At 42.4% G+C, this 24,893-nt stretch overlaps 1 protein-coding gene and 1 pseudogene across 3 annotated transcripts in view; both read right to left on the bottom strand.

The window, feature by feature from the left end:
- Positions 1 to 119: 119 nt before the first annotated feature.
- LOC121538080 lies at positions 120 to 20,014 on the bottom strand (annotated as a pseudogene).
- Positions 18,543 to 24,893, bottom strand: part of LOC121539826 (serine/threonine-protein phosphatase 2B catalytic subunit alpha isoform) — a 49,771-nt gene continuing 43,420 nt past the window's right edge. For all 3 annotated transcript variants that reach the window (XM_041848490.2, XM_045207084.1, XM_045207086.1), the window contains exon 14: positions 18,543 to 20,400. In XM_041848490.2, the coding sequence (XP_041704424.1) occupies positions 20,219 to 20,400 (182 nt within the window). In that variant the 3' untranslated portion in view covers positions 18,543 to 20,218. The remainder of the gene's footprint in view (positions 20,401 to 24,893) is intronic.

The raw sequence follows: 24,893 nt of genomic DNA, 5'->3' as shown, positions 1-24,893 counted from the left end.
ATTAATCCTTTCATAAATATGTCACCTGTAGGTTCTGGAATACACTGGAAAACACTCACTGTTCTGTTCCCTGCCTGTGCTTGCAGTCTAGACAAGGCCAGCCCAGCTAAACACAAGCCTTACCTGGGCTGAGTCACAGGTATATCACATCACATGGCCTGAAACTCACTGACCAGGCAGGAAGTGGATTTCCCCTGAACCTTGGAGACTTCCTTCCTGCTCTCCTTTCTGTTTCCCTCTCCCCCTGGGCCCATTCTGTTTCCCTCTCCCCCTGGGCCCTTCAGTTTCCCTCTCCCCCTGGGACCTTTCTGTTTCCCTCTCCCCCTGGGCCCTTTCTGTTTCCCTCTCCCTTGGGCCCTTATGTTTCCCTCTCCCCCTGGGCCCTTTCTGTTTCCCTCTCCCCCTGGGTCCTTTCTGTTTCCCTCTCTCCCTGGGCCCTTTCTGTTTCCCTCTCCCCCTGGGCCCTTTCTGTTTCCCTCTCCCTTGGGCCCTTATGTTTCCCTCTCCCCCTGGGCCCTTTCTGTTTCCCTCTCCCCCTGAGTCCTTTCTGTTTCCCTCTCTCCCTGGGCCCTTTCTGTTTCCTTCTCCCCCTGGGCCCTTCTGTTTCCCTCTCCCCCTGGGACCTTTCTATTTCCCTCTCCCCCTGGGCCCTTTCTGTTTCCCTCTCCCCTGGGTCCTTTCTGTTTCCTTCTCCCCCTGGGCCCTTTCTGTTTTCCTCTCCCCCTGGGCCCTTTCTGTTTCCTTCTCCCCCTGGGCCCTTTCTGTTTCCCTCTCCCCATGGGCCCTTTCTGTTTCCCTCTTCCCCTGGGTCCTTTCTGTTTCCTTCTCCCCCTGGGCCCTTCTGTTTCCCTCTCCCCCTGGGACCTTTCTATTTCCCTCTCCCCCTGGGCCCTTTCTGTTTCCCTCTCCCCTGGGTCCTTTCTGTTTCCTTCTCCCCCTGGGCCCTTTCTGTTTTCCTCTCCCCCCTGGGCCCTTTCTGTTTCCTTCTCCCCCTGGGCCCTTTCTGTTTCCCTCTCCCCATGGGCCCTTTCTGTTTCCCTCTTCCCCTGGGTCCTTTCTGTTTCCTTCTCCCCCTGGGCCCTTTCTGTTTCCCTCTCCCCCTGGGCCCTTTCTGTTTCCCTCTCCCCCTGAGTCCTTTCTGTTTCCCTCTCCCCTGGGCCCTTTCTGTTTCCTTCTCCCCCTGGGCCCTTCTGTTTCCCTCTCCCCCTGGGCCCTTTCTGTTTCCCTCTCCCCCTGGGCCCTTTCTGTTTCCCTCTCCCCCTGGGCCCTACTGTTTCCCTCTCCCCCTGGGCCCTTTCTGTTTCCCTCTCCCCCTGGGCCCTTTCTGTTTCCCTCTCCCCCTGGGCCCTTTCTACACTCACACAAGTGTTTCAGAATGAAATGAATGAGTATCTGGAAGTGTCAATGTTTTCTCACCATGCCACTCTTTAACACACAGGCCTTGTGTGTATTGGAAATTTAAAAAACAAGTCTCGCACTATATATAGACATATGTGCAATTTTTAAGCTCAGATGTTGGACCTATTGAAAATCTATGGCTGGACCTGTGCCCCAGGAAGGAGTCTGACAGTAAAAGTGTTCAGTTATGGGCCAGGTCGCAGTTGTAAATGAGAACTTGTTCTCAACTGGCTTACCTGGTTAAATAAAGGTGAAATAAATCAAATAAAAAATGGGTCAGTTATGAGTCACAGAAAGGGACTTTTCCCCTTTTGTGACTCCACCTGTACACCAGCCTATCATCTTCAGCCCTGCCCAGATCATGTGAGGATCTGGCTATCATTATGACGTCAGAACAGGAAAGAGGGTGTTTACTATTTTTCTATGGAAGTGAAGGGAAACTACATAATGTGTTGGTCTGTGGGGCTTACCACTGTTTCTAGCTTGGCTGATGCAGACAGCCACTCTGCTTGCATTTTCCATGTGTTTGTGTGTGTGCGTCTATGTTTGTGTGTGTTCGCTCACAGATATCAGCTTCCTCATCAGATTGAGAACATGTATTCACAGGTTCTCAGCTGATTTACCTAATCAAGTAAATTAATAAAATGCTACTCTACCATGTTCGGTGGGGGAAAAAAGTATTTAGTCAGCCACCAATTGTGCATGTTCTCCCACTTAAAAAGATGAGAGAGGCCTGTAATTTTCATCATAGGTACATGTCAACTATGACAGACAAAATGAGAAAAAAAAATCCAGAAAATCACATTGTAGGATTTTTAATGAATTTATTTGCAAATTATGGTGGAAAATAAGTATTTGGTTAATAACAAAAGTTTCTCAAATCTTTGTTATATACCTTTTGTTGGCAATGACACAGGTCAAACGTTTTCTGTAAGTCTTCACAAGGTTTTCACACACTGTTGCTGGTATTTTGGCCCATTCCTCCATGCAGATCTCCTCTAGAGCAGTGATGTTTTGGGGCTGTCGCTGGGCAACACGGACTTTCAACACCCTCCAAAGATTTTCTATGGGGTTGAGATCTGGAGACTGGCTAGGCCACTCCAGGACCTTGAAATGCTTCTTACGAAGCCACTCCTTCGTTGCCCGGGCGGTGTGTTTGGGATCATTGTCATGCTGAAAGACCCAGCCACGTTTCATCTTCAATGCCCTTGCTGATGGAAGGAGGTTTTCACTCAAAATCTCACGATACATGGCCCCATTCATTCTTTCCTTTACACGGATCAGTCGTCCTGGTCCCTTTGCAGAAAAACAGCCCCAAAGCATGATGTTTCCACCCCCATGCTTCACAGTAGGTATGGTGTTCTTTGGATGCAACTCAGCATTCTTTGTCCTCCAAACACGACTGAGTTGAGTTTTTACCAAAAAGTTCTATTTTGGTTTCATCTGACCATATGACATTCTCCCAATCCTCTTCTGGATCATCCAAATGCACTCTAGCAAACTTCAGACGGGCCTGGACATGTACTGGCTTAAGCAGGGGGGACACGTCTGGCACTGCAGGATTTGAGTCCCTGGCGGCGTAGTGTGTTACTGATGGTAGGCTTTGTTACTTTGGTCCCAGCTCTCTGTAGGTCATTCACTAGGTCCCCCCGTGTGGTTCTGGGATTTTTGCTCACCGCTCTTGTGATCATTTTGACCCCACGGGGTGAGATCTTGCGTGGAGCCCCAGATCGAGGGAGATTATCAGTGGTCTTGTATGTCTTCCATTTCCTAATAATTGCTCCCACAGTTCATTTCTTCAAACCAAGCTGCTTACCTATTGCAGATTCAGTCTTCCCAGCCTGGTGCAGGTCTACAATTTTGTTTCTGGTGTCCTTTGACAGCTCTTTGGTCTTGGCCATAGTGAAGTTTGGAGTGTGACTGTTTGAGGTAGTGGACAGGTGTCTTTTATACTGATAACGAGTGGGGGACAGAGGAGCCTCTTAAATAAGAAGTTACAGGTCTATGAGAGCCAGAAATCTTGCTTGTTTGTAGGTGACCAAATACTTATTTTCCACCATAATTTGCAAATAAATTCATAAAAAATCCTACAATGTGATTTTCTGGATTTTTTTGGCTCAGTGTGTCTGTCATAGTTGACGTGTACCTATGATGAAAATTACAGGCCTCTCTCATCTTTTTAAGTGGGAGAACATGCACAATTGGTGGCTGACTAAATACTTTTTTTTCCCCACTGTATCACTGATGTGCCCTATTTCTATCACAACGGTCTATCCACCAAGCATATTCAGTGGTTGAGAAACTCTGAAACTGCTTATATCTATTCCTCAAAGTCAGTCCAGAACACCCAGACCAGTCCCAGTCTCAGTCACCTGCTTGCTAGCTCCGGCATGGTCTATCACCAGGTAATGTGTTGCTGTTTAGACTATGGGCTCTATTCAGTCTGTATCGCTGAAGCGTTGCAGATTGCGCTATAGAAATTGAAAGGTAATATCCGATTGAGCAGACATATGCAGCGTTGCCTGTGAATGAAGTCTCCGCTAACGCGGGACCATTACCTTTATTTATTTTTACTAACCCATCCACCACCACCCTCTTCGGAGGACACATATCTTGTATGTTTTTTACAGCTTTTCTGCTACATATACATACATTTTACATAGACATTTTACATATACATTTTGCATACATATTTTACATACACATTTTACATACATGGCACTTTTATATAAAGCAATCACATAACAATAATACATTACCAAACATAAACTCTTTAATCCCACCCCTCAGCCACTCTCAGCCCAATCCACCTATCACCATAGACCACCCTCGTTTGGTTTCCATGTGCCATATATTTTTTAATTGTGCAGTGATGTTTTACATACATTTTGAACCTTTCTAGTCGTATAGTATCCACAGATTGTGAGCTAAAGATGAAAACCTTTCCTACGAGTATTATTATATTATTTATTGACTGACTATGGTTTTCCAAATCGCCCAACACTGCTATTTGTAAGGTTAATTTTAAGTGAATGTTTTTTTAACCATTTCAGAACCTGTGACCAGTTATAGGGGCAGTACCAGAATAAATGATTTAGTAATTCTGTCTCTTCGCAGCATAATCTACAGAGCTGAGATTGTTATATGCCCCATATACAGTGGTGTAAAGTACTTAAGTAAAAATACATTTACATTTTAGTCATTTAGCAGACGCTCTTATCCAGAGCGACTTACAGTTAGTGAGTGCATACATTATTTTTTCATACTGGCCCCCCGTGGGAATCGAACCCACAACCCTGGCGTTGCAAACGCCATGCTCTACCAACTGAGCTACATCCCTGCCGGCCATTCCCTCCCATACCCTGGACGACGCTGGGCTGCTCTCCTGCACTGCTCTCCTGAGACATCTTATACAGTGTCAGCAGAGGGGTGGCATACTCCACAACACAGTGATGGACCTACAGACACACACACACACAAACAGGGAATACTGAGATTAAGAAAAAAATATATATATATATTCTGCAAACAGGTTTATAGAATGTCCACAGCGGCGCAACTGTTGGGCTTTTCCACATTCTTTTTGTATTTTCCAGAGCTTCTTAATCACTCACTGTTGATTCACAAATTTGACCACATGGTGGTGCCAGTGTGATGCATTTCACTTTGGGATAGTGTCTGAGAAGGTGGCTGACCATAACGTAATCATTTTACATATTTAGCAGATGCTCATATCTAGAGCGACTTACAGTTAGTGAGTGCATACATTTTTATTTAATTTTTTCATACTGGCCCCCCGTGGGAATCAAACCCACAACCCTGGCGTTGCAAACACCATGCAATGCCAACTGAGCTACACCGGTTCCAGCCTGTCTGTTCTCATCCAATAGGCTGTACACACTGTGTTTGTAGACAAGCCCCCTGATCCCTGCCCTGTTGATCTCTGTGTTAGGGAGGTTGTCATGGAAACAGATGTTGGTGTCCTCGTCCTCCAGCTTGTGAGCGATGTTGGCGTTGAGAGGGAGGAGGATGAGGAGCTTTCTGGAACCCCTGGTCTCAAACGGACCTGCCATAATTAAGGCACGGAATTATGCGATAGAAACCTCCAACCCTACCACAGAAACACAGATAAACAAATACACACAGCTGACATGATATAGCTTTTGTTAGGCTACAGAAAACGCTTATATAAATGGCCCTGTAAAGATAAGTCCAGCCTTCTCTCTGACTGTGTTCGTTGTGATTAATCAACATCAAATCCAGAGGTTATTATTTTCTTTGTGTGTGTGAGCTAATGGTAGTCTACTAACAAGGCAGAACCAGGTTGAGGTAGCCCAGGTGGAAAGACCAAGCCAGGCCATGAGCCACGTTCACCTTCTTCTTCTCACAGATCTCTGACACCTCCACTTCAGACAGACCCTGGACATGGGAGAGAGAAACAACAACCGGAAAATAACCAGAATTACTCACAGGCCAAGAGACAGACATGCAGGTAATCTGGTATAAAAAGATCGGAATTACTGTTATGAATATTATCCGAGCTTTGTGTGTGGGAGTTTGTGTGTGGGTGTCAGAAAACCTCAGGGTTCCTAAATGGGCCTACCCAGGGACTTAAGACTGCATGAACATTGTCTTAAACCTCATTGGATACACGGCTCTTTCCAGGTTCACTCTGTGGTGATTTAGGGAAGAAAAAACTAGTTTCCTTTGACATTTTCAGGAATCATGATTTTCTGAAGAAATTAACCACAACAAGATTAAAGCTGAATGCTGTATTTGCTGCCTACTGAAGTCAATGTGACTTCTGATAACTAATGGAAGGAGGTTTGGGTCTCCTTTTGGGGGGTTTCAGGGGACTTACTGAAACCACAACCACGATGAGCAATCAAAAACCACAAGAATCAATCAAGAATCACACTACCACACAGTCAGCATTTTACAGCAGCATATAAGCTACAGTCTCGTTCAGTATCATTGGCTTTAGGAAGCTAAACTATGTTATTAGTGGCATAAAGGAGAGGGTTTGGAGATCCACACCAGACTGATGATTAAAACTCATCCTAGAGAGCAGGGTTGGGGTCAATTCCATTTCAATTCAAAGTCAATTCAGACAGTAAAACTAATACCAATTCCACATTTTCCTCATTGTAAAGCATTGAAAATAATTGGAATTGGAATTGGAATTTCAGGGTACTTCCTGAATTTACTGGAATTTAAATGGAATTCGCCCCCATCCTGCTGGAGACACACAGGGTACTGTGTTGGTTCATACTGTGTGTGAGAGTTCCAGATCAGGCTCTTGTTATCTCACCAGTACTCCCAAGGTTTTGAGTAGAGGGTAGAGGCCACAGGCCAAGATCACCATGCTCAACTGGTCCCTCCAGGGCTGGGGCTCGGTCAGGCCAAACAGCAGCACTGCCAACTCCACACCCAGGAGAGTACACACACCCACACAGGCTGTCACCATCTGACCCAGCCTCCTACCACGGTACCTGGGTAAATAGATGGGTGAGAGAAGGAGAGAGGGAGAGGTAGAGAGAGAGAGGTAGAGAGGGAGGCAGGTAACATGTAAATATCAATCTATTTATTTGGCTACCATGTTTTGTGAGTATGAGTATGACTGTGAGTATGGAAGTTAAGTTGCCTCACCTGGTAATTGCATGATGCAGACATTCCTCTGAGAGAAGAAACACTCCGTGCAGCGAGGGCCCCACAGTCAGGATGAGTATCGCTGCGGCAACGTGTCTGAAGAAGCCCTCAGGCTCCAAAACCAAGATGGCCGTCGTCACCACGGTGGTCAATCCTATTGCACAGGCTTTGGGTAGACTCCCACGAGGCTGAGGGACCAGACAATCCTCCTCTCCCAACTGCTGAATCTGAGGAACAGACATAACAGGACCATGACTTAGTATGAGGGAATATAACATAAAAATAATCAGTAAACACCTGTTCCTTTTGTCATTTTTACAACTTCTTAAAAGGTGTTGCCAGACATTTCAACAGCCATAATCATGAACTAAGTGGCCTACGTTATATGGGCATTGAATTTGTGAAGGCCAGGTAGGGGAGGAGATAGGGATAAATTACTTCTCCAAAGAGAGACATATTGGAAAGACCGCATGTGCACGCTTGCCCCAGCAGGCCTTAATGAGGAATGTTATTTTTCTTGTTGTTTGTAGTATGTTATCAATAGGCCAAACACTTTGGTAATGGCATCTTAATGTAATTGTATTGTGTGTCTATGTATCTTTATTAGATTGTCATGTTTCCCCCACAGCTCTCTCTGCTGGGATCTCTTGATTGGGCCAATACTGACTGGGAATTTAGAATTATGCCCACCGGTGTGAGTTCTTGTTGTGACATTGATTGACATTGCCTTGCACACTGAAGAAGGGCTCATACTGTATGTCAATTTCAGTTTATTTACCGGAGCGCTGTCCCATTACTGTTCTTTGGATTATATACCAGGATCCAGCACCTGATTTAAGTTGATATAAAGTGGAGTCGAGCACATTGTTTATCTTTTCATAGTCCAGTATTGTGCAATGTTGGCATAGGAATCAAAGACACATTCTCACACTACTACACAATGGAAAGCCTGATGATCTTTTAGTCCTAAAGTCAACTACATGGGAGCAATTCCTACAATTGGCCAGTGCATGCTTGCATGGGGGAAGACTGGGAATCTGACTATCATTAATAATAATAATAATAATAATAATAATAATAATAATAATAATAATAATAATAATATGCAATTTAGCAGACGCTTTTATCCAAAGCGACTTACAGTCATAAAATAATATGGCTAATCTACTTAAAGGAATACTTCGGGATTTTGGCAATGAGGCCCTTTATCTACTTGCCAGACTCAGATTAACTCGTGGATACCATTTTTATGTCTCTGTGTCCAGTATGAAGGAAGTTAGAGGTACAGTAGTTTCACAAGCCAATGCTAACTAGCATTAGTGCAATGACACCCATAGAATTCCAGTCATTGCACTAACGCTAGTTAGCATTGGCTTGTAAAACTACCTTTAACTTCCTCTAACTTGCTTGTCTCTCTAACCGCTAGGCTGTCTCTAACCGCTAGGCTGTCTGCCATATGACATCTGTTTAAAAAAAGCAAATTATCAATTCATTCACAAGTCCATCTGACTCTGGGGAAGTAGATAAAGGAACTCATTGCCAAAATCCCGAAGTATCCCTTTAAGAGAAACCCTAATTTGATTTGTATTATATATAGCAGAAAGGGAGAGGACCATCTTTAGATTAGAATTAGATTGAAGGGAATAAGAATTATAGTCCAGTAAAACCTATACACTATTAAATGGTGCCCTGATGTTACCCATGCACTTCAGAGTAGTGAAAACATCCCACAATACATACATAATCTCCATGACTACATTCTCACACCACATATTACAGCTGGAGACTATCACTGATTCATTCATTTATACACAATAAATACATATCTCAATGAGGGAATTGTTATCCTATATTCAGATCTAGACACTATTATTCATTCATTTGAAGGTTCAGTTTAAATGCAGAATTATTATTATTTATTTATTCTGATGATGTAGCTAATCTGCGGAGGCTTACCTTTCTTCTGTTTGGAGTGATCCCAGTTCTAGAACACAGAACAACAGAGACAATCCCAGAATGACAGAGATTAAAATAGATGTGTGTTGATAGAAAATCAGATGAATAGAGATTATAAATCAGTGCTAACACCTCTCCCCTCCTCTTCCACTGTTCTCTCTCCCCCTTTCCCTTTGTGTTATACAAACGTGGGTAATAGTTTCAGTTTCAGTTTTACAAGAGTGGCAGTGCAGAAATATATCCCACACAATGAGAGATAAAGACCAATAGAGCTAGATAAAGAGTGATAAAGAAAGATAGAGAGGTATACAACTTGCTGCAAACAAATTCCACACAGAGGTGTTGACTTACTGTAATAGGAAACAGTAGTGGAACAGGGAGTGGAGGAAGAGGCACGGGTGTTAGTGTAGGAGGTTTTTATAACCAGACTTATCCCTGTTTAAATATACTGATACAGCTGCCAGTTCTCTATGAACCATACAGTATGTGTTCTTATGATAACCTGTTGGGGAGGTGATTTAACACGTTTCAGTCAGTTCCCACCTCTCTCCAGTCCACTCAAACCTTATAAAGGTCTTATTACACAGCACAGCACAACGCTGCAATGCACAGCACTGCAAATACAGTACCTATCCGTTTGTGGACTTCTGGCCAGGGTAGCCTACATATGAGATTAAGATTAAGCAGGGGCGTCAATTGGGTATGGCCATACCCTAGCTCAACACAAACCATTTAAAATAGGCAACTAAAATCATTCCAATCACGATTAAAAGGCAAATGCAGTTTAGGGGGTGTCAGCTGGTCTGATTTTAGGATCATGCGGACACCTGGGAGTGGGAGGGAAGGCTGTTTGTGTGGCTGGCAACTGGCTGGCTTTATGGAGAGCAGAGATCTATATATAATGACAAAATGTTTATGTCTCCGCCCTAATAATGGGAGTCTTCCCAAAGACAGGAAGGCAAGCGACAAGTTTAGGTCCAAAATAAGCCCATAGAAACACTTTGGGCTTATTTTGGTCAGATTTAGGCGATAGTGAAACCTCTCGCTTAGCCTCTTCCTCTCTGTAGAGAGCCGCATCGACGCAACTGCAGGAAACAGCAGGACTTTTTCTCAACACATTGCAGAGGTAGCTAAAAATAGCTGTAGTAGATGGCATTGTCTATGTAACTGCTGTTTGACTTGACATGAAACTAAACTAGAGTTTTGATCCCGGTGCAGAGCTAGTGCGTAGCAGGCTAATTGTTGTATGACCTGTTTGTAGAATGTTAAATCCTCTATTGACTGAGGTAAATGAAGCCACAGCAACAAGGCAATAATGGCTGGAGTCAATTTAGCTTGTTTTTGCTCTTCTCCAAAGTGCATTTGAGAATTTTTAGAAATGTTGTTGAAATGCATTAAATGGGCTTAAACCATATTTTAAATCCTTGGAGGAACCCCTGTCACTTTGCCATACCCTAGGTTTAGCTGAAATGACGCCCCTAAGATTAAGATAACTTTATTGGTCAATTGCACATATGTTCCAACCGAAATTTGACTTCTGATTTTAACCCAACCCCTCTGAAAGGCAAACATACATACACATACAGTACCAGTCAAACATTTGGACACGCCTACTCATTCATTTTTATTTATTTTTTACTATTTTCTACTTTGTAGAATAATAGTGAAGACATCAAAACTATGAAATAACACATATGGAATCATGTAGTAACCAAAAAAGGGTTAAACAAATCAAAATATATTTTATATTTGAGATTCTTCAAAGTAGCCACACTTTGCCTTGATGACAGCTTTGCACACTCTTGGCATTCTCTCAACCAGCTTCACCTGGAATGCTTTTCCAACAGTCTTGAAGGAGTTTGTATTTGTTATGGATCCCCATTAGCTGCTGCCAAGTCAGCAGCTACTCTTCCTGGGGTCTAGCAAATTTAAGGCAGTTCATACAATTTAAAAAACATTCAATACATTCACAGATTTCACAACACACTGTGTGCCCTCAGGCCCCTACTCTACCACTACCACATACAGTGGGGAGAACAAGTATTTGATACACTGCCGATTTTGCAGGTTTTCCTACTTACAAAGCATGTAGAGGTCTGTAATTTGTATCATAGGTACACTTCAACTGTGAGAGACGGAATCTAAAACAAAAATCCAGAAAATCACATTGTATGATTTTTAAGTAATTCATTTGCATTTTATTGCATGACATAAGTATTTGATCACCTACCAACTAGTAAGAATTCCAGCTCTCACAGACCTGTTAGTTTTTCTTTAAGAAGCCCTCCTGTTCTCCACTCATTACCTGTATTAACTGCACCTGTTTGAACTCGTTACCTGTATAAAAGACACCTGTCCACACACTCAATCAAACAGACTCCAACCTCTCCACAATGGCCAAGACCAGAGAGCTGTGTAAGGACATCAGGGATACAATTGTAGACCTGCACAAGGCTGGGATGGGCTACAGGACAATAGGCAAGCATCTTGGTGAGAAGGCAACAACTGTTGGCGGAATTATTAGAAAATGGAAGAAGTTCAAGATGACGGTCAATCACCCTCGGTCTGGGGCTCCATGCAAGATCTCACCTCGTGGGGCATCAATGATCATGAGGAAGGTGAGGGATCAGCCCAGAACTACAGGGCAGGACCTGGTCAATGACCTGAAGAGAGCTGGGACCACAGTCTCAAAGAAAACAATTAGTAACACACTACGCCGTCATGGATTAAAATCCTGCAGCGCACGCAAGGTCCCCCTGCTCAAGCCAGCGCTTGTCCCGTCTGAAGTTTGCCAATGACCATCTGGATGATCCAGAGGAGGAATGGGAGAAGGTCATGTGGTCTCCTTTCCCCTTCTGATAACCAGGTGGCGAATCGCATCTCTGCATGTCTGGCAGACATATCAGTATGGATGACGGATCACCACCTCAAGCTGAACCTTGGCAAGACGGAGCTGCTCTTCCTCCCGGGGAAGGACTGCCCGTTCCATGATCTCGCCATCACGGTTGACAACTCCGTTGTGTCCTCCTCCCAGAGTGCGAAGAGCCTTGGCGTGACCCTGGACAACACCCTGTCGTTCTCCGCTAACATCAAGGCGGTGACCCGATCCTGCAGGTTCATGCTCTACAACATTCGGAGAGTACGACCCTGCCTTACACAGGAAGCGGCACAGGTCCTGATCCAGGCACTTGTCATCTCCCGTCTGGATTACTGCAACTCGCTGTTGGCTGGGCTCCCTGCCTGTGCCATTAAACCCCTACAACTCATCCAGAATGCCGCAGCCCGTCTGGTGTTCAACCTTCCCAAGTTCTCTCACGTCACCCCGCTCCTCCGCACACTCCACTGGCTTCCAGTTGAAGCTCGCATCTGTTACAAGACCATGGTGCTTGCCTATGGAGCTGTGAGGGGAACGGCACCTCTGTACCTTCAGGCTCTGATCAGTCCCTACACCCAAACGAGGGCATTGCGTTCATCCACCTCTGGCCTGCTGGCTCCCTTCCTCTGCGGAAGCATAGTTCCCGCTCAGCCCAGTCAAAACTGTTCGCTGCTCTGGCACCCCAATGGTGGAACAAGCTCCCTCACGACGCCAGGACAGCGGAGTCATTCACCACCTTCCGGAGACATTTGAAACCCCACCTCTTTAAGGAATACCTGGGATAGGATAAAGTAATCCTTCTACCCCCCTTAAAAAAAAAAAAAAAAAGTATGTAAAGTGGTTAACCCACTGGCTATAGGGTGAATGCACCAATTTGTAAGTCGCTCTGGATAAGAGCGTCTGCTAAATTTATTTATTTTTTATTTTTTATTTAACCTTTATTTAACCAGGTAAGCCAGTTGAGAACAGGTTCTCATTTACAACTGCGACCTGGCCAAGATAAAGCAAAGTAGTGCAATAAATGACGTAAATGTAAATGTAAATGTAAATGTAAATGTCTGATGAGACAAAAATAGAGCTTTTTGGTCTAAACTCCACTCGCCGTTTTTGGAGGAAGGAGAAGGATGAGTACAACCCCAAGAACACCATCCCAACCGTGAAGCATGGAGGTGGAAACATCATTCTTTGGGGATGCTTTTCTGCAAAGGGGACAGGACGACTGCACCGTATTGAGGGGAGGATGGATGGGGCCATGTATCGCGAGATCTTGGCCAACAACCTCCTTCCCTCAGTAAGAGCATTGAAGATGGGTCGTGGCTGGGTCTTCCAGCATGACAACGACCCGAAACACACAGCCATGGCAACTAAGGAGTGGCTCCGTAAGAAGCATCTCAAGGTCCTGGAGTGGCCTAGCCAGTCTCCAGACCTGAACCCAATAGAAAATCTTTGGAGGGAGCACAAAGTCCGTATTGCCCAGCAACAGCCCCGAAACCTGAAGGATCTGGAGAAGATCTGTATGGAGGAGGGGCCAAAATCCCTGCTGCAGTGTGTGCAAACCTGGTCAAGACCTACAGGAAACGTATGATCTCTGTAATTGCAAACAAAGGTTTCTGTACCAAATATTAAGTTCTGCTTTTCTGATGTATCAAATACTTATGTCATGCAATAAAATGCAAATTAATTACTTAAAAATCATACAATGTGATTTTCGTCTCTCACAGTTGAAGTGTACCTATGATAAAAATTACAGACCTCTACATGCTTTGTAAGTAGGAAAACCTGCAAAATCGGCAGTGTATCAAATACTTGTTCTCCCCACTGTATCTACAGTACAAAAATCCATGTTTACGTGTGTGTATAGTGCGTATGTTATCGTGTGTGTGAATGCATTTGTCTGCGCATATGTTTGTGTTGCTTCACAGTCCCCGCTGTTCCATAAGGTATTTTGTTATCTGTTTTTTTAATCTAATTTTACTACTTGCATCAGTTACTTGATGTGGAATAGAGTTCCATGTAGTCATTGCTCTATGTAGTTCTGTGCACCTCCCATAGTCTGTTCTGGACTTGGGGACTGTGAAGAGACCTCTGGTGGCATGTCTTGTGGGGTATGCATGGGTGACCGAGCTGTGCGCCAGTAGCTCAAACAGACAGCTCGGTGCACCCAACATGTCAACACCTCTCATAAACACAAGTAGTGATGAAGTAAATCTCTCCTCCACTTTGAGCCAGGAGCGATCGACATACATATATATTAATATTAGCTCTCTGTGTACATCCAAGGGCCAGCCGTGCTGCCTTGCCGTGGTCCTCTGTAGCTCAATTGGTAGAGCATGGTGCTTGTAACACTAGGGTAGTGGGTTCGATCCCCGGGACCACCCATACGTAAAAATTTATGCACACATGACTGTAAGTCGCTTTGGATAAAAGCGTCTGCTAAATGGCATATTATATAATAATATATAATTATTATTATTATAATATAAATAATAATAATATATAATATAATATGCCATTTAATAAATATTATTATTATTATAATAATTATTATTATTATTATTCTGAGCCAATTGCAATTTTCCTATGTCCTTCTTTGTGGCACCTGACCACACGACTGAACAGTAGTCCAGGTGTGACAAAACTAGGGCCTGTAGGACCTGCCTTGTTGATAGTGCTGTTAAGAAGGTAGAGCAGTGCCTTATTATGGACATACTGCTCCCCATTTTAGCTACTGTTGTATCAATATGTTTTGACCATGACAATCCAGGGTTACTCCAAGCAGTTTAGTCACCTCAACTTGCTCAATTTATTACAAGATTTAGTTGAGGTTTAGGGTTTAGTAAATGATTTGTCCCAAATACAATGCTTTTAGTTTTAGAAACATTTAGGACTAACTTATTCCTTGCCACTCACTCTGAAACTAACTGCAACTCTTTGTTAAGTGTTGCAGTCATTTCAGTCGCTGTAGTAGCTGACATGTAATGTTGAATCATCCACATACATAGACACTCTGGCTTTACTCAAAGCCAGTGGCATGTCATTAGTAAAGATTGTAAAAAGTAATGGACCTAGACAGCTGCCCTGGGGAATTCCTGATTCTACCTGGATTATTTTGGAGAGGCTTCCATTAAAGAACACCCTCTGTGTTCTGTTAGACAGGTAACTCTGTATCCACAATATAGCAGGTGGAGTAAAGCCATAACACATACGTTTTTCCAGCAGCAGACTATGATCGATGATGTCAAAAGCCGCACTGAAGTCTAACAAAACAGCCCCCACTTTTTATCATCAATTTATCTCAGCCAATCATCAGTCATTTGTGTAAATGCTGTGCTTGTTGAATGTCCTTCTCTATAAGCATGCTGAAAGTTTGTTGTTAATTTGTTTACTGTAAAATAGCACTGTATCTGGTCAAACACATTTTTTCCAATAGTTTACTTAGGATTGGTAACAGGCTAATTGGTGGGCTATTTGTGCGAGTAAAGGGGGCTTTACTATTTTTAGGTAGCGGAATGACTGTTGCTTCCCACATATGCTGAGCACTTGTTGGCTGCTTTTCCTTCACTCTGCGGTCCAACTCATCACAAACCATTTCATTTGGGTTGAGGTCGGGTGATTGTGGAGGCCAGGTCATCTGATGCAGCACTCCATCACTCTCCTTATTGATCAAAGAGCCCTTACACAGCCTCATTGTCCTGTTGAAAAACAAATGATAGTCCCACTAAGCGCAAACCAGATGGGATGGTGTATCGCTGCAGAATGCTGTGGTAGCCATGCTCGTTAAGTGTGCCTTGAATTCTAAATAAATTCTCCTATTATTGCTACGCAGACGACACACAATTAATCTTCTCCTTTCCCCCTTCTGATAACCAGGTGGCGAATCGCATCTCTGCATGTCTGGCAGACATATCAGTGTGGATGTCGGATCACCACCTCAAGCTGAACCTTGGCAAGACGGAGCTGCTCTTCCTCCCGGGGAAGGACTGACCGCCCCATGATCTCGCCATCATGGTTGACAACTCCGTTGTGTCCTCTTCCATGAGTGCAAAGAACCTTGGCGTGACCCTGGACAACACCCTGTCGTTCTCCACTAACATCAAAGCGGTGACCCGATCCTGTAGGTTCATGCTCTACAACATTCGCAGAGTACGACCCTACCTTACACAGGAAGCGGCACAGGATCCCTGCCTGTGCCATTAAACCCCTACAACTCATCCAGAACGCTGCAGCCTGTCTGGTGTTCAACCTTCCCAAGTTCTCTCACGTCACCCCGCTCCTCCGCACACTCCACTGGCTTCCAGTTGAAGCTTGCATCTGCTACAATACCATGGTGCTTGCCTACGGAGCTGTGAGGGGAACGGTACCTCCTTACCTTCAGGCTCTGATCAGTCCCTACACCCAAACGAGGGCATTGCGTTCTTCCACCTCTGGCCTGCTGGTCCCCCTACCTCTGCAGAAGCACAGTTCCCGCTCAGCCCAGTCAAAACTGTTCGCTGCTCTGGCACCCCAATGGTGGAACAAGCTCCCTCACGACGCAAGGACAGCAGAGTCACTGACCACCTTCCCGAGACACTTGAAACCCTACCTCTTTAAGGAATACCTGGGATAGTATAAAAATAATCCTTCTACCCCCCCCCACCCCACCCCCCAAAAAAAAAAAAAAAAAAAAAAACGAAAATAGGACAATAAAAATTTATAAAAAAATAACAATATCAATATAAAACTAATGAAAATTAAAAATTATGAATAAAAACATACAAATAAAAATAAAGCTGGGTTGAGAGAATGCCAAGAGTGTGCAAAGCTGTCATCAAGGCAAAGGGGTGGCTACTTTGAAGAATCTCAAAAAAATATATATTTTGATTTGTTTAACACTTTTTTGGTTATTTCATAGTTTTGATGTATTCACTATTATTCAACAATGTAGAAAATAGTAAAAATAAAGAAAAACCCTTGAATGAGTAGGTGTGTCAAAACTTTTGACTGGTACTGTACAGTACATGTACAGGTTTTTGGGTGCCCGGGGAGCTGTTGTTGTGGGGGTTAAGTGCCTTCCTCAAGGGCACAATGGCAGCAATGGCATCTAGGATTTGATACTGCCAGCTCACTTCCCGGCAGGTTTTCCCGTCGGACTGGCAACCCTCCAGTTGCTGGCTCGCCTCTCTAACCGCTAGGGTACCTGCCCTATGACATCTGCTCAAAAGTCCTGAGAGAAAAAAAAGCAAATTCATGAATCAAATTGAAATGTATCCCCTTGATGTGTTGGACCCCAACCCTATTATGTCAGGAAGATTGTGTGTGTGTGTGTTTGTGTGTGCAGTTGTGTGTGTCTGCACGTGCGTGCACTTCTGTATGTGTTTGTCTTTGAATGGAGGAAATAAACCAGCCAGGTCACCCATGATAAAAGTCAGTATTCGACGTCCATCCATGTCTGAGGACGTCGGAAGATGACGTGGATACTGGCCACTAGGGGCAACAGTAAACGCTGTTACCTTCAAGTAGGTTTCGGTAGGGATTTTTGGATGGGGATGCGTAAGCATCTGCTTCTGGTTCGGAAGGTTGCATGTTCAGATCCATCGATAGAAACCTTAAAAATTCAGAGTTAATGCCTAAACTTAACCTTAAACACTTCAAAATTGCCTCTGGTTCGAAAGATCGCATGTTCGAATCCAGCAATAGAAACCTTAAACATTTGGAACAACTTCGAAATTTGACGTTTGAGAAACATGGATGAACGTCTAATTCTGACGTGAGACAGGCTATAAACAGAGGTATGCCAAAGGTTCATGCATATTTTATTCAAGAGTAAAAAAAGTGGTTCGTCCCATGGGGCATGCTTACAGTGTGTGTGATAAGGGAGTCCGAGAGCGAGAGAGAGAACCATGGCAAAAACTATATGGTACAAGGTCTCCAGTAAGTTCACCTCTCAAAATAAAGCACAGTGAGACCAAACAAGGATCAGCAAAATGCAAGAGCAACCAGCAGAGAGCTTAAGAATAATGTTAATTATAAATAGAATAATAATAATAATAATATTAAATAACAAGAATATAATTTAAGAATTATGATTAGAGAATACACTTTTCCTTTCAAATGTGAGAGACAACTTCTGTAACTGTGTCTGCTTTTACCATGCAATCATGCTTTGGCTGCCTGAATGTAAGTCTGTGTCTCTTTATAGTATGGTCATTCATTCACGCTATTGTACACTCCTAGAAAAAAAGGTGTTATCTAGAACCTAAAAGGGTTCTTCGGCTGTCCCCATAGGAGAACCCTTTGAAGAACCCTTTTTGGTTCCAGGTAGAACCCTTCTGAATTCCATTTAGAACCCTTTCCACAGAGGGTTCTACATGGAACCCAAAAGAGTTCTCCTTGGAACCAAAAAGGGTTCTACCTGGAACCAAAAAGTGTTCTCCTATGGGGACAACCGAAGAACCATTTTGGAACCCTTTTTTCTAAGAGTGTAGGTTTCAAAACAACTCCTGTACATCAACAGAGAAGAGAGGAGAGATAGAGTCACAATGCATGGCACCTCATACAAACTTCTAGTCTGTACAGCATAAAAATAAAACAATACATTAACTCATAATACAGTCATGAAAAACCTAAAATGAAATAAAACCTAAATCACAAAATAAAATAAAAACTGGAAAATGTTTCTTTAACAAAATAAATATTATCCCTTAGTTAATTTGAAGCAAGAAGAGAAAAATAACTTACCATACTGAAACACGGCACAAATAGAATTTCACATTATTATTATCAAATAACTTAACTGCATGCACTGATGCATTTATAAATGCTTTACAAATAAATAACCTTCTGTTAGTCACTGCTCACACTCAGCCAAAAACACTTCATTTCATTTTCAAAGTAGAACAAAATAGCATATATAGGGACTTATTCCAGTACAGCCAACTCAGGTTATAGGCTACTGGACAGCATATAAGAGGACACCATAAAAATGGAATGCATAGAACGGACTTCACTCATTGCTGATTCTGATTGCATGCCAACAAAACAGCCAATCTATCATAGTTATTTGTACATTTCAATCTCTGATACAGGTGTCCATTCTATGCTTTCTATTTATAAGATTGACTTGGCAGCAATAGAACATAAAAGTGTAGATAGTCCCAGCAAGTGGAATATGTAAAAGTAGTAAAAAGTTGCCCTTAAAATTGAAATAAGATCAGTTTTGGAAATCAACTCTGACTTGGTAGCAATAGAACATAAGAGTGGAATAGACAGACATTGCTCCTAAAACTGATGTAAGGTCAGTTTTGCTTATCTGACTTTAGAGGCAATCTGCCTGGGGTGTAGTGAGTGTACTGTGAACTGTCTGTGCCACCTCAGCGCTGGCTAACTGGCCAGTGGAGCATATTGGCTTATAAAATAAGATCGAGAGACAACACTCAGGTAATAAGACTACATTTTGAACCTTCTGACAACATCGTATTTTGCTTGAAGTTAATAAATAATATGTTTAATTTCAATGTCCTGTTATTATCATATAGTACTAGTTGCAAAACATGTTCGATAGCACTACCATGTTTGCAGATGAACATGCCATTCAAATTTCACCCGCACAGACGCACACAATCGCAAATGCACACACACAAATAAACCCACGGACGTCATGACAAACATCCAGTCCATCTCCCTATCCATCTAGCTATCTTATAAAATAAAGTGAATGAAGTAAACCACTGACAGGGCTGACACAACTTCCTGTTTTAAAATGAGAAGAGGAAACTGTAAATCACGGACTGAAAGTCCCTCCCCCGCATGCCACCTTAGCCCCCGTCGATCTCTCACCTACATGCCTCCCCTTCCCCGACACAACAGAAAGGTAACATCCGTCACCCAGCCACTACACAATGAGAACAGAACACTAGCTCTTTGTTTTGCATTGGAATGTTCCAGAACTTCCAGTAGAGTGTTCCGTAGTATGGTGTGGTCAGGTGGTCAAGTCAGGGGCCTCTAGTAGTGTGTGTGTCCAGGTAGTAATGGAACCTGCAGTACAGTTTGTCCGTAGGAGGCCTTAACCATCCATGGCACAGTCTTGCCACACTGGTAGAGAGGTGGGCTGGGGAGCAACAGGCCAGGGTAGGGGGAGGAGGATGGTGTGTGTACCATTAGTGTATACAGTAGGTCTATATGTTTACTGTGTGTTCTGTATGATCCTTGTTTAAGTGTATGTCTAAGTATGTGTGTGTTTACCATAACTGTGTTTTACTTTGTGTGTAAGTCAAGTGTGTGTATTTGTTGGTATGTACTTTATATCTAAGTGTGTGTTTAAGAGTGTGTATTAGTGTTTATGTGTAAATGTGTGTGTGTGCATCATCCCTGTATATTGCTGTTGTTGTCGGTGCCGTTGGGCTCCTCCATATTCATGCGGCCCATGGAGAGGCCCACACTGTTGACGGCGTCACGGCGGGGGGGCATGCGCTCGTTGATCCGGTCCAGACCCTTGGCCTCCGCAAAGCTATTGATCTTATGTTGAGGAGAGAAGCCTCGGATCGCTGGGGAGGCAGACCACAACTCAGTTACACACTCATCTAATGTATACACACACACATCACACTCATGTAATACACACACACAATGTAGTTACAGTGCACTTGCTACCAGGGTTGGGGTCAATTCCATTTAAATTCCAGTCAATTCAGGAAGTATACTGAAATTCCATTTCCAATTCTCTTCAATACTTTTTAATTAGGAACATTTGGAATTTGAATTTGGTTTACTTTCTGAATTGGCTGGAATTTAAATGGAATTGCCCCCGACCCTGCTGCTACATACACACACACACACACGATAAGCAGTTCCTACACTTAATGTAATGATGTCATGTCATAGTATCGTGGGGACCAGGTTAGAGTTACTAGATACAGTGGGGAAAAAAAGTATTTAGTCAGCCACCAATTGTGCAAGTTCTCCCACTTAAAAAGATGAGAGAGGCCTGTAATTTTCATCATAGGTACACGTCAACGATGACAGACAAATTGAGACATTTTTTTCCAGAAAATCACATTGTAGGATTTTTTATGAAATTATTTGCAAATTATGGTGGAAAATAAGTATTTGGTCACCTACAAACAAGCAAGATTTCTGCCTCTCATAGACCTGTAACTTCTTCTTTAAGAGGCTCCTCTGTCCTCCACTCGTTACCTGTATTAATGGCACCTGTTTGAACTTGTTATCAGTATAAAAGACACCTGTCCACAACCTCAAACAGTCACACTCCAAACTCCACTATGGCCAAGACCAAAGAGCTGTCAAAGGACACCAGAAACAAAATTGTAGACCTGCACCAGGCTGGGAAGACTGAATCTGCAATAGGTAAGCAGCTTGGTTTGAAGAAATCAACTGTGGGAGCAATTATTAGGAAATGGAAGACATACAAGACCACTGATAATCTCCCTCGATCTGAGGCTCCACGCAAGATCTCACCCCGTGGGGTCAAAATGATCACAAGAACGGTGAGCAAAAATCCCAGAACCACACGGGGGGACCTAGTGAATGACCTGCAGAGAGCTGGGTCCAAAGTAACAAAGCCTTCCATCAGTAACACACTACGCCGCCAGGGACTCAAATCCTGCAGTGCCAGACGTGTCCCCCTGCTTAAGCCAGTACATGTCCAGGCCCGTCTGAAGTTTGCTAGAGTGCATTTGGATGATCCAGAAGAGGATTGGGAGAATGTCATATGGTCAGATGAAACCAAAATAGAACTTTTTGGTAAAAACTCAACTCGTCGTGTTTGGAGGACAAAGAATGCTGAGTTGCATCCAAAGAACACCATACCTACTGTGAAGCATGGGGTGGAAACATCATGCTTTGGGGCTGTTTTTCTGCAAAGGGACCAGGACGACTGATCCGTGTAAAGGAAAGAATGAATGGGGCCATGTATCATGAGATTTTGAGTGAAAACCTCCTTCCATCAGCAAGGGCATTGAAGATGAAATGTGGCTGGGTCTTTCAGCATGACAATGTTCCCAAACACACCGCCCGGCAACGAAGGAGTGGCTTCGTAAGAAGCATTTCAAGGTCCTGGAGTGGCCTAGCCAGTCTCCAGATCTCAACCCCATAGAAAATCTTTGGAGGGAGTTGAAAGTCCGTGTTGCCCAGCGACAGCCCCAAAACATCACTGCTCTAGAGGAGATCTGCATGGAGGAATGGGCCAAAATACCAGCAACAGTGTGTGAAAACCTTGTGAAGACTTACAGAAAACGTGTCATTGCCAACAAAGGGTATATAACAAAGTATTGAGAAACTTTTGTTATTGACCAAATACTTATTTTCTACCATAATTTGCAAATAAATTCATTACAAATCCTACAATGTGATTTTCTGGATTTTTTTCCCTCATTTTGTCTGTCATAGTTGACGTGTACCTATGATGAAAATTACAGGCCTCTCTCATCTTTTTAAGTGGGAGAACTTGCACAATTGGTGGCTGACTAAATACTTTTTTCCCCCACTGTAAGTGGCTTGGTGCCACAGAGTCTACATTCCGTTATGTCAAAAGAGATTACTGATGTTTATGATAGCATGATTGAGGGACAGGATATACTGACTTGGGGTAAAGAGTAATAACATCAAAGAATGGGAGTGCCCATGATGATTACCAGATCTTCGTGGAGAGACTTATAACAGAGTGTATATATAGAGAGAGTGGATCTTTGTTCTGGAGTTCGGAGATGGTAGAGGCAAAGCTCTATCCTTCTGTTATAACTAACCATGTTACCATATTAAATATCTAATATGAACTCCCCATCAAAAGTGTCTAAGTACATCCTTACATTCGTAATCACTTGATACCCTAGAAACTCATCATAACAGATTGGCGTCTAAACGAACAGGATGCAGTTTACAGCCAAACTAACAGGTATGCAGACTTTCATATTTTTTTGATTATGTCAAATTCTGCTTATCTGTGGTAAGACTTAGTTGTAACAGACTTTTAAAATTCTATATTTTAAAAGGGGGACGATGAGTGGTATTGAGTTATTTAGTGGGATGTAAGGAGAATTATCAAATTAGACAATAATAGGGTGCTATGATTCTAAGAAGGGTTCGGTCAGAGTAATGATTAAAAAAAACAGAAATGAAGGAGAATGGGTGTAACAATAGTGGGCGTAGGGTCTTTTAATGTGTACTACGATAACATAGGTCAGATGTTTGAGTCCTCAACATGATGAGATTATACAGTGTACGACATTATGAAATAGAATAAGGTATTTTGGTACATAGGTTCGAGTCCTGTGTCGAAAGAGATATGGTTTGAGTCCATGAATCAAGGATATGGTTTGAGGCCATGATGAAGAGGTGCGAATCCTTGGTAGAAGGTTATAAAGGCCCTATAAGGTATTTTGGTGTAGGTTCGAGGCCTACGGTTGAAGGTTAAAATACAGTCCTTAGTAAAAAGACAATACTAAAAAGGTTAAAAGTTGTGAGGTTCAAGTCCTCAGCAGACTTAGGGATAAATGTTAGAACCCTTTATCATTATGGTTTGAGGCCATGAATGTTTAAAAAACATTATATAGGATATGGTTTGAGGCCATTAATGTTTCAGAAGAACATGGTTTGAGGCCATGAATATTTAAGAGTTTGATCAAGGATATGGTTTGAGGCCATGAATGTTTAAGACTACTGTGGTAGAACATTATAAAATGAGGAGAGAATTAGACGTGAATTACTCAAAACGGACAGGAGATGGAGCCAACGCAATGTAACATATTGAATCATAGCACCAAAATGACATTTAAAGGCAAACTAAATTTTAATACATATCAGGATGGGGATTTTATTTAAGTATTGAATTACTAATATTGCATGTACTAATAGCAGTAATGAATGGCCAGCTTAGTAGACCGGTATATATATATATATATATATATATATATATATATATATATTAAAAAAACAAAAAAAACAGTCACCATTAAGAGTAAATCAGAGCTTCATTTAACTCGAAGAGAAAGACAGGAAGTGACAAAATTATAACAGACAAATCCACATTTAGAATAAGTCTCTTGTAAAAGTAATGTAAATTAAGTAAATTAGGATTTTTTAATGGGGGACCATATCTTGGTGATTTATCCGCATGGACAAATAATGAGTACGTTTTTTTTTTTTTTTTTAAAGGGATAAGTTACAGATAGCGTGAAAATATGTCATGGACAATATCGTTGTAAGAAACACTAAATGGGATTTACATTATATTAAAGAGGCGTATGTAGCAAGTGATTTAATGAGCGCACGATGGCAATGAAATTTAAGTTATAAGGAGAAAAAGTCAGCTAACGAAGTTAAGTAATTGAATGGGACAACATGGGCTCTCTTATGAACAAATAGCAGAAGATAATTTGAATCTGAAGAGTGCCTAATAAGTTCTAAAAATGGGTATAATAATTTGATATAAGTTTGGATAAGAAGTTACGATATATAACATAATTAAGTCATTGAATATCAAGGAGTGGTATGGAGATTGTGAGGTTATTTTAGAGAGTAGTAGAAAGGTCTGTATTTTATGGACAGGCAGGGCAGTGTCCGGGAAATTACAGTCTATTATTGGTTCCGCTGGTAAAATGTTTGAAGAAGTGATTTGTGTCGATTAAGAATGGTTAAAAACACCACGAAGGGATTATTTGATGTGAGTACCTAGAAGTTTCTAACGTTATATATGTATTAACTTGCTCACCCAAACGTAGACGTACGTCATGGGTGGAAAAATAATTAATGTGGGTTTTCTAAGTTTGTACTGTTGTTGGATCATGTGATAGAGATAAGGTTTAAGGAATAAACTGACCATAAGTAATGTGGTTATAGACGTAATGTATAATATAGTACAAAGCCAATATAGGGTTCCATTGAACTAATTATCAGGGTAGAGCTAACGTAGTGAAGTGAAGGTACTTTATTTTGTATCAGAGGGTAAGATGACAAAACATTGTAATGGCGCTATTTGTGGAATGTGTTTGTCATTTCAATGACATAGAGTAAAATCTGTATT

The sequence above is a fragment of the Coregonus clupeaformis genome, chromosome 3 (assembly GCF_020615455.1).
Source record: "Coregonus clupeaformis isolate EN_2021a chromosome 3, ASM2061545v1, whole genome shotgun sequence".
NCBI lineage: Eukaryota > Metazoa > Chordata > Actinopteri > Salmoniformes > Salmonidae > Coregonus > Coregonus clupeaformis.
Note: the sequence above shows the minus strand (reverse complement) of the source record. Positions and strands in the feature narration are given on the sequence as shown.